Raw genomic sequence first — 19,788 nt, forward strand, 5'->3', positions numbered from 1 at the left:
ATTTACATTTAAAAAATAAAATCTTTAATCTTACATCGACCTCTTATAAGATATTATTAAATAAAAATTTATATAAAAGAAATATATATTATTCTAACAAAAAATTAACATTTAATTGAGAAATATGGTTGAGATTAATATAATTTCAGCCATATTATCTTAAATTAAATAAATTCAAAAATAATTTATATATAAATAATTATTTATACAAAAATAATATTATATAATTTAAATAAAAAATAAAAATAATTTTTCATCGAAGGTTACACCCTAGTGTATTATAAAAACAAAAAAAACATTATAATGGTTATCCTCAAAATCGGGCCGTTACCGACTGTCCAAGGTTAATCATAAGAGCATCCACAGCGCAAGCGTCGAAGCCGGTGTCGATCCGGGGCGAAGGAATCGGCCGCGCGCTGGAGACGGGCCCAAATGCGAGGCGGGGTCGAAGCCTGGACCCAGGGCGAGAGAGGAGAGAGTATGGCGCGTCCGAAGGACGCGCCCAATTTAAAAAAAAATTCAAAAATCGTTAATTTTTACAAAATTTGACCGTTTGATATTTTTGTTTTTAAAAAAAAAAAAAAAAACGACCGTTTCATTTCAACGGCTATTTTGATTTTTTTTTTCTTTTTTTCCCCTTCTATAAATACCACTCTTCCTTCCACTCTTTCAAATTCACCAACATCTTCAACTACAATTCTCTCCCAAAAACAATTCTCTCTTCTACATTTCCAAAGATGAATCGTGAATTCAATGAGATGGATATGAAGCTCTTGAACAAGGACACGACGGGTATGACAGATGCACAATTGGCATTGCACAACCACCTAGTCCAAGAAGTGCTCAAGCGTCGAGGGCTTATTTAAATTAGGAAATTATGTTTTTTTTTTTATTTTATTATCGTATTTTAATTATGTTTTTTATTTTATTTAAATTATTGTAATGTAGAATTTTAATTTTAATGAAATTTGAATTTTAAAAATAAAAGTATAGAAATATGAATTTTGTGGAAATGAGGATCTAAGCAATCACCTAAGACACAATGCATTGGAGAGGGGTGACTTAGGTGGGGCCCACTCCTAAGACACCCCTCTAAGACACAAGCATTGTGGATGCTCTAATAAAGTTATGCCAAAACCATTCCTTATGAAGATTTAGCGACACCTCTTTTTTACTGATTTTTTTTTTTCCTTTCATGCAAATCCTTAATAGACAATTTTAGGCAATATCTTTGATGGACATTTAAATTTTATATAAATATTAGGAATTTGTATTTATTAAATGTAGATCTGACAATTTTCGATACGACACGAAAACACGATATAAAACTGCAGGAAATTAATGGGTTAGTGTCAAGTCTTATCAGATTCGTATCCTTATCATGTCGATTTGATAAGGACACGATAATTTCGTGTCAGATTTGTCTAACATGTTAGAATTAATATTATTATTTTTATTAAATTATTATTTTAATTATTAGTATTTTTTTTAAGGAAATTTTAGTTACTCCCATCCTTTGTTCTCTTGCCAAGCAACACAAGATTCATGTTTTTCCTTATTTATTTCTATTTGTATTTCTTAACAAGTCGTGTTCGTATTTATGTTTGACCTTATCATGTTGTCCCGATACCCACAATTTGTCAGCAATAATTCAACTGTCAAATAATCTGATAAATTACTCAGTTCGTAAACTAGTCCTAATGTCCAATCCAAAATAATGAAAATATAACTATTTAATTAATTTTACAATAACGTTCCGTGGCGGGAGAAGGATGTCGATCAGATATCTGCTGCCAGTAGGCTAGCTTCCGTCGCGCTGATGTGTTCCTACGTAGTCTTCCTACTACTGTTTGTTCGACAGCCCAAATTGGTTCGGGCTCGGCTGGGAGTTGTTCCCCCCTTCAGCGTCAGTTTAGGGTACTGACCTTTTTATGTCATCGGGCTTTGCTTGCTATCTTGCAGTGCCATGGCTATCTTACTACCTTTCTTGTTGGTTTTATTGGTTGGGGTTTGGGCATCGTCGCCCAGGAGGTGATGATTAGTTCAAAGCTTCATAGGCGTTGTGTCTCAAACTTCTTTTGAGAGTTTTAGTGCATGGTAATGGTTAGTCTGAAGCTGAATCTTATTAATATTCTCACCGGCCTTTTTTCCTCAAAGTTTTTCTCATTACATTTTCTTTGAGGAAGTTTTAACGAGGCTTAGGCCCTTAGACTACTTTCTTGTGTTTTTCACTAGGTTTCTTCTTTTTCCTTTTAATAAAATCTCAATTTAATAAAAATAATTAATTTTGAAATGACTAAGAGAAAAATCAAGCCACGTAACCAAATAAAAGAAATTATTGAAAATAATGGTCATCTAAGAAAGAAAAGAAATTGACGCTACAGAACTTAATTGCATAATTTCTAGTTCTATTTGACGGAGTGACAAAAGAAACAAGTAAAAAAGGCATTCTCGTACAAGCGACGGCCAACAGCAGCAGCAGCTAATTTCTTCAGTGATTTCACAGAGCAGTCCGGTATGATCTATCTACCCCCCTGCATACCGGGGATTACTACAACCACATTAGTTGAAAATTCTTCCAAATTCAGCCTAAACGAAGTGCATTCAACTTATTTAAGCTGCAAAACAATTTAAATTTCTAATTTATGGTTAACAACATCACCATCAGACAACATGGAAATAGAATTGCATGTGTATTTAAACAAAAAAACTTGATATAAGAAGATCAAGGATACAGTTGCAGACAACCCTAGATTGGGCCTTCTTATAACACAAAGTTCATCGTAGTTGATATTTCAAGCAAAGATGTCAAAACTCAACCAATAACTGTGAATGCAGACAATATTTAATATTAGTGTGTCCATGAATGAATATAGCATTACATTTAAACTAGTGTACCGCAAACATATGAAACAATTTCATTTAGTTTTACACAGCCATTTCACAGGGTACCAAAGAACTTCCAAAAATTTTGAAACAAAATCATTCCACACAGACTAGTATAAGGCTATGAAAAACACAGCTGCACGCATTATCCAAGCAACTCCCAACAACATTTAAGCCTGTAACAACCGAGTCAGAGATTGATTAAATAAGGTCATCACAAATACTAGTTTATATTATAGTATCTCAAGAACTTGCCTTGTTAGCAATATTGTTAGAGAGCCAATCCAGCCCCTCGTATAGCCCCTCTCCAGAGGTAGCACAGGTGCTCTGGATGTACCTGGAGGCAACACATGTTGGGATAAATTTTACAATAGCAAATTCAAAAGCAGTGGTGATTACTACCCACAAACCAAAATAGTTCAAAATGCATACCAGTGACGCTGCCTCAGTGAATGCAGACCAAGCTTGTCAGTAATTTCAGCAGCATTCATTGCATTGGGAAGATCTTGCTTGTTTGCAAATACAAGTAATACAGCATCTCTCAGCTCATCCTGACAAGAAAAAACAAAATCAGAATATTTTCAGCATTTAACCCAAATAATAACAAGAGCCAAGACAATGTTTATTCTGACAAGAAACCAGTAGCAGAGAAACAATCTATTCATTTGAATGAAAATGTTCACGGCTGCTTGGAGGACTGTTGATAGAATGCAACAATCCACTCAAAATGCCTTAAATTACTATTGGCCTCCTAACTAAGCCAATGATGAGACATTAGCATAAGCAGTTATTCATCAGGCTACTCAAAGAGGCACCACCTACTATTAGATCATTCATTCCATTACTATACATCAATAAACTAGTTGTGCAGAGATATTGATGGAGCAAATGTTAGTTTGGTCAAACCAGTAAATGGAGGCATTACAAAGCTCAAGTTGACAAAGTTTAAGTCCATTGCAGGTTTCCCTACATAGCATATTATGATAAGCAGAGGAAATACAGAAAATTGTTGCAAGACTTTAAGAATGTATTCCCCCTGGATAATAAGAAATCCCCAACAAAATATGTAATACATATTTCTGAGGGCAATTTACCATCAACCACCGACACTTCGCATGACTTGTACTGAATGATAAATAGTATGCTGATAATTTGTTATACAGATAACATGGACAGAGTATATAAAGCATTATCACCTCATTCAACATCCTATGCAATTCATCCCTTGCCTCCACAACACGGTCCCTGTCATTACTGTCCACCACAAATATGAGACCCTGTGTGTTTTGGAAGTAGTGCCTCCACAATGGGCGGATCTGAACAAGGTAAATAACAGCACATTATGAGCATGGCAGCTTCCATACAGAAGGTGAAATAATTATACCATCTTACTGATACAGAAATCAGCATTTGGGTGCTGGTATGTATTTACTTTAAGAAATAAATGAGCAAAACAAATGAAACAATAAAAAAGCAAGAGTTCCACCTTGTCCTGACCCCCAACATCCCAAACTGTGAAGCTAATGTTCTTGTATTCAACAGTCTCCACATTGAAACCTGCACAGAAATAGTAAAAACAGAGCAATGAATACTAGAAAACTGTACGACCCAAATTAATTAGCTAGACATCTATTTAAATGTTTTGAATGAAAAAGGTTGTATAAACAGGAACAAAAGAAGTCAATGAAATTGCAGCAGAGCACCAGAAAGGATAAAGCATACCAATGGTTGGAATGGTGGTGACAATCTCTCCGAGCTTGAGCTTGTACAGGATGGTTGTCTTACCAGCAGCATCAAGACCAACCATCAAAATCCGCATCTCCTTCTTAGCGAATAGCCGGCTAAACAGCTTAGTGAAAGTCAGCCCCATTTCTGTTTTATACTTAGGTCCCTGAATATTGTCAGAATGGAAATTGTTTACATAAATATACAAGTGTGTATGAGAGAGATAGAGAGGGAGAGATGCATGATTCACGCCAGTATTCACCCCTTGATATCAATATATGATATCAATTTAAGCTAACAAGTAACACAAATATGCAATTATGAATAGGTGCATCAACCATAGGCAAATATCAATAGAATGAAATCTGAGACGGACATTATGCGATAATATTCTAAGCAATCTAAACCATAAAGAATACTGCAAAGAATGAAGTAAATCAAAATTAAATTAAAACAAGACTGTAATGTAAACCACAGTTATTGTTGAGAACAGACTGGAAAAAATTACAATTGCGTAAATTTTAAATAATTTTCCATGACTGCATGATTTTAAGTAGATAAAATCTATTGAATAAGTCAATCTATAGTGCATATTCTCACATGAATGGCATCCTAGACCTCCGAACATGCATGGAATAGTTCACTAATGGCAACTGATTTTGAGATGCACCCATCAAATGACACTTAACAGACAGCAATATGATCCACCTCTATAAAATGATGAATCTAACAAAACGAAAGAAATACAGGATACTCTGAAATTGAAATCTCTGAACCGAAAATTAGCAGCATGCAATCGCACAGTTCAGTTATTATGTCAGGATCTTTATGAAAAATTGAGTCGTATGCAATAAAAACGCATCTCCCAAGGAACTAGCAAATAAAAGTCGGTTGGAAATATTTTCCGAAATTCGCAAAGAAATAGGTTACAGATCGAGATCATTATGTATAATGAACTTTTAGATCAGATCACGAGACATATGAACGCAGAAATCCTTAATTCCATCAAAAATTAGCTAAATCGAAATCAAAAGCTTCTTTCAGAAACGAAAATAAAAACTAACCACAAATTCCAGTTACATAGAAAATGTGAAGTAATATAAACCGACTGGTTGTAAAACTCGAATATAACAGAACAAATCAAAGAAATCTCAAAATTGCGATCAGATTTCCCTCCTCACAAAAGAAATTGAAGCGAAAACACAAGATCGCGAGCATAGAAATTCGAGCTAAATCAGATCTAAGAATTGGTATCCGATCTAAAGAATTTACGCACCAGAAAACAATAGATCTGGGGAGGTGGTAGAGAGCGTACGCGGAGAAATAGGGAGCTGCTTCAGAACAACGCGATAGATTATAAACTTTCTATTTTCCTTTTCTGAGAAGTAGTAATGAGAAATTTCAGCCAGCGGATATTTATATCGGAATGCCGCAACCGGATGTTAATCAAATGACCACGTTGCCACCAGATCCTGTCTAAAATAACAGCGTTGCCCTTTTAGAAATGACACTGTTTCTGGAAATTATTCGCCGTCGATTCCATTTGGGTTGAGCTGGCCAATGAATTACGATCTTGCCACATCATTTTCTGTTAGTTGTCATTTTTTTTTCATGTTGATTTATAATTAACAACTTTTCTTTTTTGAAATTATGAGAGGTATTTATAATTTATAATATAATTAAATAAGCAATCCACATGCAGACGAGACTCTACACTACGTAAAAGTAAGAAAATTATTCGAAACCTCTACATCACATAAAAGGTCGCACGTAGGCGGAATTGAACTCAATACATCTTATAAAGAAGATTGAACACAATACCTTTCATAAAAAAGAGTCGTGGCTCAACTTTGTCACTTAAATTAGACCGCGTTAGCTATAATTAACAAGTTTTACTCACTGTTGTTTTAAAAAATACATCAGAAATAATTATATCATCATATAATATATTGAATTTATGTCCTCAATATATTTATCCTACTTGATATTTCCATAATTCTATATATTTATTTATCTAAAATTTTCCTTTTTCTTTTTAATTCCATATTTTATTTATATACAAATATTTGCATGTGATCTCATATACTCCATCCGTCCCTGAAATAAGTTCATCTTTTTCCTTTTGGACGTCCCCAAATAAATTCATATTTCTTTCTTTCCATTTTTGGACAACTACTCCACCACTAATAATACTTTATTTATTCTTACTTTTCACTTTTTCACCACTCCCAATACTAATTATAACACTTTTTCACCTTTTCACCACTCTCAATATTAATTATAACACATTTTTCTTCACTATCAATACATTTTACCACTTTTTCTTAAAATCTGGGCCGTCCTCAAAGAGGAACTTATTTCAGGGACGGAGAGAGTATAACATAAGTCAGTCGCGTGGCCCAATAAAAAAGGTGTTGGTTTATGAATTTTTATCTTTTATTTATGTTTTCACTTTATAAATAAAATTTATAAGAACAATTAATAAATGCTTTTTGACCCAATGAAAAATGTGTTACTTTATAAATTTTTGTGTTTTATTTATATTTTATTAATAAAGGCTTTGTGATCCAATGGAAAATGTGTTAGTTTATAAACTTAGAGATCTCAAGTTTAATTTCTAGTTGAGTTGTTTTTATTTATATTTTTATTTTATACTTTTTTCACATAAATTTGTGATACTTTTCAAAAAAAATCAAATGTGATGATATTTAAATCCTATTTCGTCCATAAAGAGTGTGTGTTTTCTTTTTTAGAAACTTTTCCTTATTTGTTAAACCCCACTCATACTCAATATTTACAAAATACTCATCCCTTATTTTTACAATTTGGTGGGTCCAACAACCCTAAATACTATTTCCTCCGTCCCACGAATTTTGATACGTTTGGTTTCGACACGGAAATTAAGGAATTGTAGATTAGTGTTTTAAGTGTGTAGGTAATTAATAAAGTATAAAAGTGATAAAGTAGGAGATGAAAGGTGGTAAAGTAGGAGAGAGAAGGTAATAAAGTGATAAAGTAGGAGAGATAAGGATATAATTGTTACTATATTTATAAACGTGTCAAGAGTCGTGGGACGATCCAAAAAGGAATACGTGTCAAGATTCGTGTGAGGGATGAAGTACCATTTGTGGGATTTTTTAATACTAAAATTACATCTCCAACCATTTTATTAGCATTCGTGTCCTTCAGTCCACCACACACTCTTTGTGGATGGAGGAAGTATAATAAAGCAAATAATATATTTTTTTAATTTTAAATAAGACTTTAAGACTTTTTATTCGTAATTGAAACTTTTGCTATTAAATGCAAATAAGACTTTAAAAAAAGTATTAGTAAATGAAACTTTTGCTTGAATATAAATAATAATTTTTATAAAATCAAATAATTTTTTAAAGTAAATATGACTTTTTATTCATAAATTAGACTTTTTATTAGTAAAAAAAACTTTAATTAAACGTAAATAAGACTTATATTTAGAGCAAATAAGACTTTAAGACATTTTAGTTGTAAATGAGATTTTGCTTAAACGTTAATAAGATTGACGTTTCATTCGTAAATGAGACTTTATTTATATGTAAATCAAATAAAACTTTTCTTGATAACAAATAAGATTTTAAGACTTTAAAACTTTTTATTCGTAAGTGGAACTTTTGATATTAAATGCAAACAAAACTTTTCCTAATAGAAAATAAGATTTTAAAATTTTTTGTTCGTAAATGAGACTTTTGCTTTAATGTAGTCCCTCCGTCCCATTTATCTTAACACATTTATTTTGGGCACGAAAGTTAAGAATAAATGATTAGGAGTGTAAAGTGGATAAGACTCACTTATTTTATATTTGTAGAGAAGGTAGGTAAAACATGCTATTTTTAGAAAGTGTCATTATAAATGGGACAACTAAAAGGGAAAGTATGCCAAGATAAGTAGGACGGAGACAGTAATATTTTTCATAAAATCAAATAAGATTTTTCTTAAGAGCAAATAAGATTTTTTTAAGAGAAAATAAGACTTTAAAACTTTGTATTCATAAATGAAACTTTTGCTTGAATGTAAATAATATTTTTTATAAAATTAAATACTCCCTCCGTCCCGTTCAAGATGCTACATATTCCTTTTTGGGTCGTCCCAATGAAGATGCTACATTTCTATATTTGGCAAAAATAAGGAATTTTAAACACTTAATTAACACTAATTAAGTATTTCTTTATTACCTTCTCTCTCCTACTTTATCATTTTATTACTTTCTCTCTCATACTTTATCACTTTATTATTACATACTTAAAACATTAATCTACAACTCCTTAAATCCCGTGCCGAAAAACAAAAGTAGCGTCTTGGCCGGGACGGAGGGAGTATAACTTTTTTCAAGAGCAAATATAACTTTTTATAATGAGACTTTTGTTGAAATGTGAATCATATTTTTCATGAAATCAAATTAGACTTTTCTTAAGAGTAAATGAGATTTTTTTTTTCTTAAGAGCAAATAAGACTTTTTATTCGTAAACGGGACTTTTGTTTAAATGTGAATCAAACTTTTAATAAAATCAAATAAGACTTTTCTTAAGAGTAAATAAAACCTTTTTCTTAAAAATAAAAAAGACTTTTTTAATAAAAAAAATACTCCCTCCGTCTTAGGCCAATAGGCTCAGTTATTTTCGGTACGAAGATTAAGAAACTTACTTTTTGATAGGTAAATGGTGTGGTCCACCAAAAATTAAGCAATTAAGTGTTCATTTGTTTTTTTTTCTTAATCTCATTTGATTACTTTGCTCATTTAAATGCAGAAATCCTTCAACAAAAAGTTCAGCAATTAAGAACGAAACAATTCAGCAACAAAAACTCAATGCAGAAATTACTTTGCTCATTCTTCTTCAAGCTTCAACAATTCAACAAATTATGAGAGAGAAAATTCCAAAAAATCAAGAACGAAACTTTCAGCAACAAAAACTCAAACAAAAAAATTGCTCCAACAAATCAAGTAAATGCACCATTTCACGAAACCAAGTAATCAAGCAACAAGAACTCATTTCACAAAAATCAACCAAAATCAATTGATAATTACCCATTTCACTAAAATTGCTAAGAACTCATTTACAGCAACCCTAAATTCTACCCATTTCTCGTTTCTTGTCCTCATACCAAATCAAGAACCCTAAACAAAAACTTAGAAATCAAACTCTGAGAAAGAAAATTCCAGATCTGCAATCCCACCGAAAATCAGCAGTTTCAGCCACTACATCGTCTCCCTCACCAGATCTGGGGATCCCGGTGTACGATGCAGATGTAGGTGGTGGAGACCAAAGACGCGGTGGATAAGGTGGAGGGTAGAGGCAGTGGAGGCGGTACACATGGTGGAGGTGGACAAGAGTGGAGGGTAGAGACGGAGGACGCGGTGGAGGGTGGAGACGGTAGAACACGGTGGAGGCAGCTAGGGTTTGCGCCGCTAGAGACGGCGGTAGAGGTAGAAGAAAAGGGTAGAGAGAAGGCGGCTTGACAGAGGTTTCGGGATCTGGAGGGGGAGAAGACCGCCATGGCCGGGAAAGGGGAAAAGGAGAGCGGCGGAGGCGGTGGAAATGGCGGCGGCGCTCATTGTTGAGAGAGAGAATGGAAAAAACGAAAGTAGTGAATTCCAAAATGAGAGTTTTTAGAGTTTTAATTAGGGGTGTATATTCCCTTTAATTAAGTAGTTATAATTTTAATTAGAGCCCTAATTATTTCTAATTTAAGACTGGGCCTATTGGAGTGGGACGGAAAGAGTAAAATTTTATTCGAAAATAAAACTTTTCATATAATCAAATAAGACTTTATAAATAAAATTTATAATTAAAAGAAAAAAGGCTTTGTGGGACAATGAATAAGACTCTAGTTTTTTGCACTAGAGGTCTCGCTATGATCCTCAACTCAAACATTAATTTAATTTTTTTTGTCCTAACATAAAATGACCTTTATGTATGTGTCCTCATATTAGGGTTGCTATTATTGGATCCTCATTGTTGCAGTTTATGACGATGGTTCTCTAATGACTAGATTTTGCGCCCGAAAGTTATGTGGCTCTCTAAATTCGGGTCATATATATTACCAAGTTGGCTTATAATAACTTTAAAAAATGTAAAATGATCAAACAACGTTGTTTTTCCATATCATTCATATTAAATGTTGCATGTTACCTCACTTTAAATTACAATGTCTCTCTACATCCCTATTCGCCATGCGTGCCACCTTCCAACCACCGCAAAAATTGTGAACATCTCCAAAGTTAAGAAATGACTCAAAAAAAATGTGATCCCGACGAGCTACTCAAAATCTACTCCTCCTTCATTGGTGTCGTTAACGCCTCTACCCCTCCAGCCTCCGTCCGCCACATCCAGGAAAAAAAACTGACGGTCCATCATTCCCACGCGTGTGTTGAGCGAATGTGTCAACCAACGCGTGCGTCACACATGCGTTGTGGTGGGATGTGCGCTAGCTTAGAGGCGGAGTTCACGATTATCAGATGGAACTGGCTCCCAATCTGAAGCCAAACTTGAAAACTTTTTTATGTTGTTTGAGACACCTTTGTAGATCATCAGCTGGGCGAGGATCTCTCTAGATTCTCGAGGGACTAATTGGTTGGAATAACTTCTTTTATTTGGAATTGAAATATATTGTTAGTCGAACGGAGTTTTTAATGATCTGGAAAACACCTATACCGTTCAAAACAAAAACCACAACCTGGAGAATTCTCAAATGAAGAATGGCGACATGCGACAACCTTCTCAGAAGACAAGTTATCACCTAAAATTCGGATGCGGCTTGCTTGTTGTGTAAGGAGCAGACGGAATCAGCCGACCATCTTTTCTTCTCATGCCCAGCAACTTTAGAAATCTGGTATGCTATCTTACTTTGGCTCGAAAAAAAAAACGGTTCTACACTCAAAAACGAAGGAGCATCTACTTGCCTTTACAAATCTAGGAAGAAAATCAGACATCTCTATTTTATCATGTATTTGGATATGCGTTGTTTGGTGTTTGTGGAAAGGAAGAAATGAATGCAAATTTAATCAAGGAGTTTGGAAACCGGAAAAAGTGTTGGCAGAAATTAAGTCAAGAGTTTGGGGATGGAAAGTAGCATATAATGTGGAGTCACATATCACAGATTTTAGAAGCTGGTTTCTTGATGCAAAGCTGCTAGAATAGGAGTTGTTAAGAGGGCTTTTGCGGTTAGATGAGTGATGGAATTTGTTTTATTTTGGCGATGAAAGTTTTGGATGCCTTTGATGTACTCTGTCTTTTGGCATTCGGTACCTCTAGTACCGTTGCATTTGGTAATATACTCCTTTTTTCCTGATAAAAAAAAAAGAAATATATTGTTAGTAAATAAGAATTTGTCACTTGAATCTAATTTACTTTAGCATAGAAAAGTTTCCTATTCAACTCTTTACTTATTCAGCTCAAAAAATGAACTTTGGACGTTTATTGAAAATTAAAATATGTTTCCTCTAAAAAACATTAAAATACGTGGAGCCTCGGCATATTACGATTGCAAGTGGTGGTCGAGTTAGGGCTCAGGGAGAGGAGCCTTTTCATTTCTTTGTTTGCTTTTTTTCCCCTAAAAAAAAGTATCTTTTTTATTTTAAGTCAGATTATTTTTTCTAATTATGTTTTATATTTGATGGTTAAAATTCACGTACATATTTAAATCATCTAAAATTTTAATATTAACATACTTGAATAATTTGAGACTTAAATTATAATTATTTTTCGTTCAATTATACATCATGCATATATGTATATTGATGCAGGGTAATTTACTCCAATAATAAATTAGTAGTATCTTTTATTATTAGAGCATCTACAACAGTGGGGCTCTTCTGCCCGCCTCGATCCCCATTGTTCGCGCATCCCGCCCACTGCCGCCGCCTAACTCGAACTAATAATAAGAGCATCCACAGCAGCGAGGCTCTTCGTTGCTGCTATGACATAATTTTTACAGTGAAAATAAAAGTAATATGAAGAATGAGGAGGTTGGGGTGCGGGGGGTGGGGTTTGTTTCAATGGATCTGATTTAATTTTTTCTATTTTTATTTATTTTTTAAATTTCTTTTTGTATTTTAAAATTCTAAAATTTTCAATGCTTTTAATTTTTAATATAATTTTTATTTTAATTCTCAATTTTAAATTTAATGAAATTTCTTATTTAAAAATTTAATATTTATTTTAATTATAAAATACATTTAAATTAGAGAAATGAGGAGAAATTAAAATTAAAATTTTAGAACCCATTTTAAAATCACTTGTTGTGGAGTGGTGGCTCTTAAGTGGGGATCACCCCTAAAGCCTCCAAAGGGGCTCTATTGGTGTGGATGGTCTTAATTTTTTATGTTACATATTCACCTTGAAAGTATGGTATCTAATTAAGCACACTTGTCGAAAGAATATCGGGTCATTTCATTATCAAGAGCTCTAACTTTTCCAACGAGCATCAAATTAAGTTAGTAAATATATATCTATCACCCCTATTATCGTACTTGTTCTTGACAAATGAGTCCTATTTAGACCTTTTCAATCTATCTATGTATTGTATATAGAGCTACATATTGGAGAGCTCTTCACTATTCTTTATTGGGAAAAGGTGCAGATTGACCCCCGAAGTAGTAGCACCTATAGCATATAACCCATCTTACTCACTGTGTGTGCAACTAAACCCCTGAACTCCGAGAAAATGGTGCAAATTCCCTCCTCTGACCTAACACCGTTAAGTGTCCGTTAACGTTTAGGTTTAATTGCACCCTCTACTTCAGGGGTGGATCTGCACCTTAATTTTTTTTTTTTTTTTAATATAATTTCAGCAACCCACCTCCGGCATCAACTTAACCGCCCCCCGTACTCATCGATTCTGACTTGCACCTTGTCAGCTCGCACGCGCTCAATCTCTTGATCGTCGACTGCTTACCGCCAACATGCAGCAGCATCACCAACTCCAGATGTGGACCTAGATCGAAACCTGCTTGGTCCAAATCCATATCCGTATTTTTTTTACTTAGGTCAGGATCCGGTCCAAACCCATTAGGTCCAAAAAAACGAGATTCATGTCCAGATCCATTAGATTCACAGGGTCTCGTGTTCTGACCCGGATCCATTCTTTTTTCTCTTTTAAAATAAATTTACAAATATTAAATTAACCAAAAATAAAATCATAATTATTATCTAGAGTTTTAATAATTATTCAAAAATAAATAAATAAAATTTAAATATATATTATATAGATAAATATATACACAATTAATATCATAAGATAAGCCTAAAAGGTTAAGGTGTTGGAGAAGATGCTGTTGTGCGGGGCGGTGAAGAAGCTGGTGGCGTTGCTGCATGTAAGCGGTGGGCAGTCGACAACCAAGAGATTGGGCGTGTGCGAACTGACAAGGTGCAAGTCAGAATCGATGAGTACGGGGGCGGTTAAGTTGATGCCGGAGGTTGGTTGCTGAAATTATATAAAAAAAAAAAAAAAAATTAAGGTGCAGATCCACCCCTAAAGTAGAGGGTGCAATTAAACCCAAACGTTAACGGACACTTAACGGCGTTAGGTCAGAGGGGGGAATTTGCACCCTTTTCTCGGAGTTCAGGGGTTTAGTTGCACACACAGTGAGTAAGAGGGGTTATACGCTATAGGGGCTACTACTTCGGGGGCCAATCTGCACATTTTCCCTTCTTTATTTTATGTGGCACTCTCACAATTGAGTATTTGTTTCTCTCAATTCTATATATAATAGTATATGATATTTTTACATGGGGTAATTGCCTGTAAATTCCTAACGTTTACACGGAATTGGTTTTTGCACATTTTTTATTTTTCTTCTTTTAAATACCTAACCTTTAGTTTTTGTCTGAAATTTATCCGATCACCGGTTTTTTCTTACGCCGGCGCCGGAAATGCCACTTTGGCAGCCGGAATAGATGAGATGGCAACCGGAATTGACATCTAAATATAATTTTTACATGTGGCAAAAAAAAATTTAAAAAAAAGAAGAAAATTTCCAACTCATCATCTTCCCCAACCTAATTCACCTCTTTCCTCTTCCTGCCACCCGCCGGCGCCGCCCGCCGCCACCATACGCCAGCGCCGGCCACCCATTCCCCCATTCCCAGACCCATTGGCCCTCTCCCATCCCAGACCCATCGGCCCCTCCCCAAAATCCCCAGATCCCGTCTGTCCCTCTCCCATCCCCAGATCCCGTCTGCCCCTCCCCAGTCCCCAACCCGCCACCGCCTATGCCGCCACCATTGCCGGCACCACCCTACACCGTTCTCACCACATTCGCAAGCGCAAACGGCAGCGCACAAAGGGCAACAATTCGTGCCCTAGATCCGCAATTCTCCACCAATTCGCGTCGCCCCCTGCTGCGCCACCACCGCCATCGCCACCACCAATTCCCCGTGCTTCGCTGCTTCAATTCGGAGAAATTGGAACTGGTGAGATGTGAAGGGAGAGGGGGAAAGTCAGGTGAGAAGGGGAGGGGGCGGCGGAGGTCGACGGGATCTGGGGATGGGGGAGGGGAAGGTCGCTGCAGTCTGGGGAGTGGGAGACCGACGAGATCTGGGGAGAGGGAGGCCAGCGAGATCTGGAGAGGGTGAGGCCGGAAGTCGGAGGCTGGTCTGCTGCTCCGCCGCTTGGTCGCGCGCCTTGCTCGTGCACTACCACAAAGTGGAGGCTAGTCTGCTGCTCCGGAGGACGGCGGCGACGATCGACTTCCTCAGCTGCTCCAGGCGGTGGAGCGTTGGTGGTGGTAGCGGTGGGTGGCGGCGTCGGCGGTGGTGGAGGTGGCAGGGGGCGGCGCCGGGTGGGGGAGGGAAAGTTAGGGTTTGGGGTGGGGGAAGGGAGAGAGGACGAGGGGGGTGGGTGATTTTCCTTTTCTTTTCTTTTTTATTTTTTTTCCACATGTATTTTTTATTTCAATTTTTTTCAGCTTTTTTTTGCCACATGTCACAAATGAGCCAAGTGGAGAATTCCGGCTGCCACAGTGTGAATTCCGGCTGCCAAAGTGGCATTTCCGGCGCCGGCGTAAGAAAAAACCGGTGATCGGATAAATTTCAGACAAAAACTAAAGGTTAGGTATTTAAAAGAAGAAAAATAAAAAAAGGTGCAAAAACCAATTCTGTGTAAACGTTAGGAATTTACAGGCAATTACCCCTTTTTACATTTGTTTCCATCTATCCCACATTGAATTTATACTAAACTTTATCAATTCATAACCTAAATAAAAGGCTTAATCTCCCATGAATACATTAGCTTATTTATCTTTCCTACATTGATTTTCTATTAAATTTAATCACGGGAAAAATTAAATAAAGGAATACTTATAATATGTATTTCAAATAAATATTTTTTCACATTAAATTTATATTAAACTTCACAATTCAAAGTCTGAAAAATTGCAATTAGATTTCAATATTTGCAAACCTAAATAAAAGTATAGATATTTTTGAAATACATAGGTTCTTCAATTGAATTTGGTCATATAAAATACATAAAATAATACTTCAATGTATTTTAAATAAATAAGTTATTCGATTTAATTTGGTCATATAAATAAAGAAAATGATACTAAGATATATATGAAATAAATAAATTTTTTGATTTAATTTGTTATGTAAAATAATTTGAAATAAATCTTTATTCCCACATTAATCTCATAATGATATATCTAAATAAAAGGCTGGATCAAAGTAAATACCGATGGTTCCGCGATGGGTTCGCCTGGAATCATCGCTGCTGGAGGTGTTTTCAGGGACAACTGGGCGGTGGTTCGTGGATGCTTTCATATAAAAGGCGGCGTTGGTTTTGCTTTTGAAGCGGAGCTTTTGGCGATTATCACGGCAATTAACATTGCTCATAATAGGAACTGGTTTCATCTTTGGATTGAGTCCGACTCGACCTATGTCGTGAAACTTCTGGAGTCACGAACGTTGGAAGTTCCGTGGCGTTTTATCGCTTCTTGGAAACAGGCTCTTCGCCATCTTAGGGATATGTCGATAATGTGACAAACATGGTTTTCGTACCTCAATTCCACATGATTTGTTGTCATTTCCCTTCATATTTTGATTGCTAATATGTGTTTGTATCCCAATTTTGAGTTTTGTTGAGTTTTGATGCTTGGTGTATCTTTTGGAGTGATTTCAGGAAAATTCAAAGATTAATTGGACGATTTTGAAGACATGAGATTGAAGTACGTCTCGAGAGGAATCCGTGAGCGCAAACGGCGATCAAATCCGAGTCCGGACGAGGGAGAACGGAGCCGAACAAGCGGACTGCGCATAAAGCCTAGGAACCCGCGGTCCGGGCCGCGGCCACGGGCCCGACCGCGGGCCTCTGCTCCAAAATTGCCCAGTAAGCCGCGGTTCGGGCCGCGGCCACGGGCCCGACCGCGGGCCTCTGCTCCAAAGCAGTCCAGAACGTTTTTGACAATCACCCGCAGTCCGAGCCGCGGCCGCGGGCCTCGACCGCGGTCTCCTCTCATTTTGGCCGCGTTCTTGACCGCGGTTCATGCCGTGGTCGCGGGAAAAGGCGGGATTGCTCCCTTTGGTGGGCCCAGACGCGATTTTTGCCCCAAAACCCCCTTTTCCCTCTTTTTTCTCATATCATTCATCCACTCCATCATTCAATACTCATTCCTACCTCCATATCCAAGCCCTAACCCCCATTAATACTCCTTCCTACCCATTTGAAGAAGGCATTGAAGAAGAGAGAGGATTGAAGCAAGCTTCTAAATAGGATTTGATTATTCTTTTCTCTCTCTTTCATTTATGTTTCTCTTTTCATTGGGTATGTTATTGTTGAACATGATAGGCTAAATTTCTCTTTGATTTGGGGATTAGGATAGATTATTATTGTAATGGATTGATTATTTGTGCTCAATATAAATCTTGTTTGTTCCTTTGCACTTTATCTTTTCAAACCCTTGCTTTAATTCTTGTATGGTTTGTTGGCCACATTCTATGCATTTCTAATTTGCAATTTGAATCGGGAGAGGATAATTGCAATAGATAAGGTGTTTGAAACATATCAATTCGATAACCGGGAGGTTGAGAGTTGGGTGAGAGTATGTCGATCTTTGTGTGCTTTTGGGAGTTATAGGTTAGAAGTTGACCGGGGACGGCAACTATGACCCGTAATCTACCGTTCTAGTCGTCCGGGAGGGGGCTAGAACTAGTTGGGAGATCACTCTAGATAATTAGGATCGTCAAGATTAGTATTGAGCTATAATTGAAGTCCTTTGCTTAACCATCGATGCCTAGTCCCTAAATCGTCTTAATCATCTTATTAATCCACTTGCTTATTTGGTTTTATTTGTCTTTGCACTTGTTAAGTATTTAGTTAGATAATCAAACCAATCACTCCATCGTTTAGTCTAAATAGCTATAGCATAAATGACCTAGGATAATCATTATATTGAACTACTAATCCTTGCGGGATACGACCTTGCTTCCATATATTACAACTACCCGTATACTTGCGGCGTGGTGAAAATATTAGCGAACATAATGGTTATGCATATTTATAGAGAAGGCAATCAACCTGCTGATATTATGGCCAACAACGAGCGTCGGGAGGGATGGTGGCCTTTTGCTATTGAGGAAATCAAGCTCGCGGTGTCGCAGGACATGTCTACCCATAGTCATGTTCGAGTTATCATGTAACTGGTTCTTGGTTTTGGCGCTTGTGGGTTCGCTTGTTCGGGTGGTTTTGCTTCGGTTTTTCGGATGGGATGACGGCTGGACTCTCAGCTCGGGTTTTCATGGTAGATGCCGTAGTTTGAGGATTTGGTGGAGCAGTTGGCGGACAAGTTGGCTCCAGTTTTGGTTAAGGACTTTGGTCGAACACTTGGTAATCACTTCCTGGGCGGTTGTCATTGGGCTTTTTTCGAATTCTTGGAACTGAAATTGACGGATTTGGCGTTCGATGGGCTCGGTTTCTCACGAGAAGGCTGGATTTGTCTTCCCTCTGGTTAGAGGAATTTTAGTTAGCTGCAATATTTGGCTGATTGGGTCTGTTTGCTGGGCTCGAACGGTGGCAGATGTTCGATGGCTCAAGTGGAGAGCTTGGCTGAACTCGTGCGTGACAGAAAGATCCCGGCGACGGCATCTAACCGGCCGGTTTTCTTTCTTTGGTTGTGTGACACCCAAATCCATTTTAATTTTAAATGAAAACGCACGCGGAAAAACTATGAATATAAATAAATATTTAATGAGAAAATAAGAAAAGAAACATTTTATTTAAAATATTTTACTCAACATAACATTTTTCAGAAAAACTGAATTCAAAATATATGATTCGCCATTCGACCTTCCACGCGCCTCCGGCCTTTAAAAAAAACCTGAAAATGTGAAGTATGGGATGAGCATACAGGGTACACTCAGTGTGGGAACATGCAATCATTGTCCACGTTAATAAAATGAGAATCACATATGATCAATACATTCGTAACTGAAAGTCGCACGGTGGCATACCAAGGACCTTTCCGTCCTGGACCGATTTAGCCGGCCCCTGGCGACTGGTTGCAACCATAACTTTAACATAATATCGCATTGTGGCATACCAAGGATCTTTCCATCCTGGACCCATTCAACGGGCCCCTAGCGATATAATTTAATGCAACTCACATATGGTAAACACATAATATTAAAATGGACAAAGATTAACCACAGCATGTACTGAAATAAATCCCACACCTGAAGTTTGAGCTTTGAAATCATTTTAGTAATCAAAAGCAACATTGTAATCGCACCACATCTTTCTATTTTGAAATTCATGACTTTTGTTTAGGATGATCGAAAATATCATATATCTCACCACTATTTATAATAGTTTAAAACTTGAGTATCAAGAATGTAGGCTTGACGAGTCATATTTGTAGATCCCGTAGGTTTGCTTAGCTATTAGGTTAGGAAGACTCCACGTAATAAAATTTGCATGCATGTGTACATGTGTAATATATATATATATACTTAAATTAAATTCGTGTATATATGAAAGCTGTATATGTATCTTTAAAGATAAGTTACTAACTATATATATAATATTCGCATATATGTATATATATATATATATTTAATGCACTACATAACTTATGAAATTTTAAATTAGATATATTTAAAAAATATATAAATATTATTTTATAAGATTCAATTCTTATTTTAAAGT

General features: G+C 36.3%; 1 protein-coding gene and 1 non-coding gene across 5 annotated transcripts; both read right to left on the reverse strand.

Annotated features, from left to right (window-relative positions):
- Window positions 1-2,318: 2,318 nt before the first annotated feature.
- LOC130993614 (ADP-ribosylation factor 2) lies at window positions 2,319-6,221 on the reverse strand. 4 transcript variants are annotated; one of them, XM_057918562.1, is made up of 7 exons: window positions 5,927-6,083; window positions 4,609-4,777; window positions 4,373-4,443; window positions 4,083-4,202; window positions 3,319-3,437; window positions 3,142-3,223; window positions 2,319-2,534 (listed from the first exon to the last, which is right to left on the reverse strand). In XM_057918562.1, exons 2-7 carry the CDS (start codon window positions 4,754-4,756, stop codon window positions 2,523-2,525), a joined length of 552 nt encoding a protein of 183 aa, XP_057774545.1. In that variant the 5' UTR covers window positions 4,757-4,777; window positions 5,927-6,083; the 3' UTR covers window positions 2,319-2,522. The 4 variants fall into 4 exon arrangements, with proteins under 4 accessions (XP_057774545.1, XP_057774544.1, XP_057774548.1 ...); XM_057918561.1 differs by having other exon boundaries at window positions 5,888-6,058; XM_057918565.1 differs by lacking the exon at window positions 2,319-2,534 and adding an exon at window positions 2,824-3,062 and having other exon boundaries at window positions 5,888-6,221.
- Window positions 3,560-3,651, reverse strand: LOC130996446 (small nucleolar RNA U19). Its single transcript, XR_009092619.1, has one exon. It is a non-coding gene; the product is annotated as a small nucleolar RNA U19 (small nucleolar RNA).
- Window positions 6,222-19,788: the final 13,567 nt, after the last annotated feature.

The sequence above is a fragment of the Salvia miltiorrhiza genome, chromosome 7 (assembly GCF_028751815.1).
Source record: "Salvia miltiorrhiza cultivar Shanhuang (shh) chromosome 7, IMPLAD_Smil_shh, whole genome shotgun sequence".
Lineage (NCBI taxonomy): Eukaryota > Viridiplantae > Streptophyta > Magnoliopsida > Lamiales > Lamiaceae > Salvia > Salvia miltiorrhiza.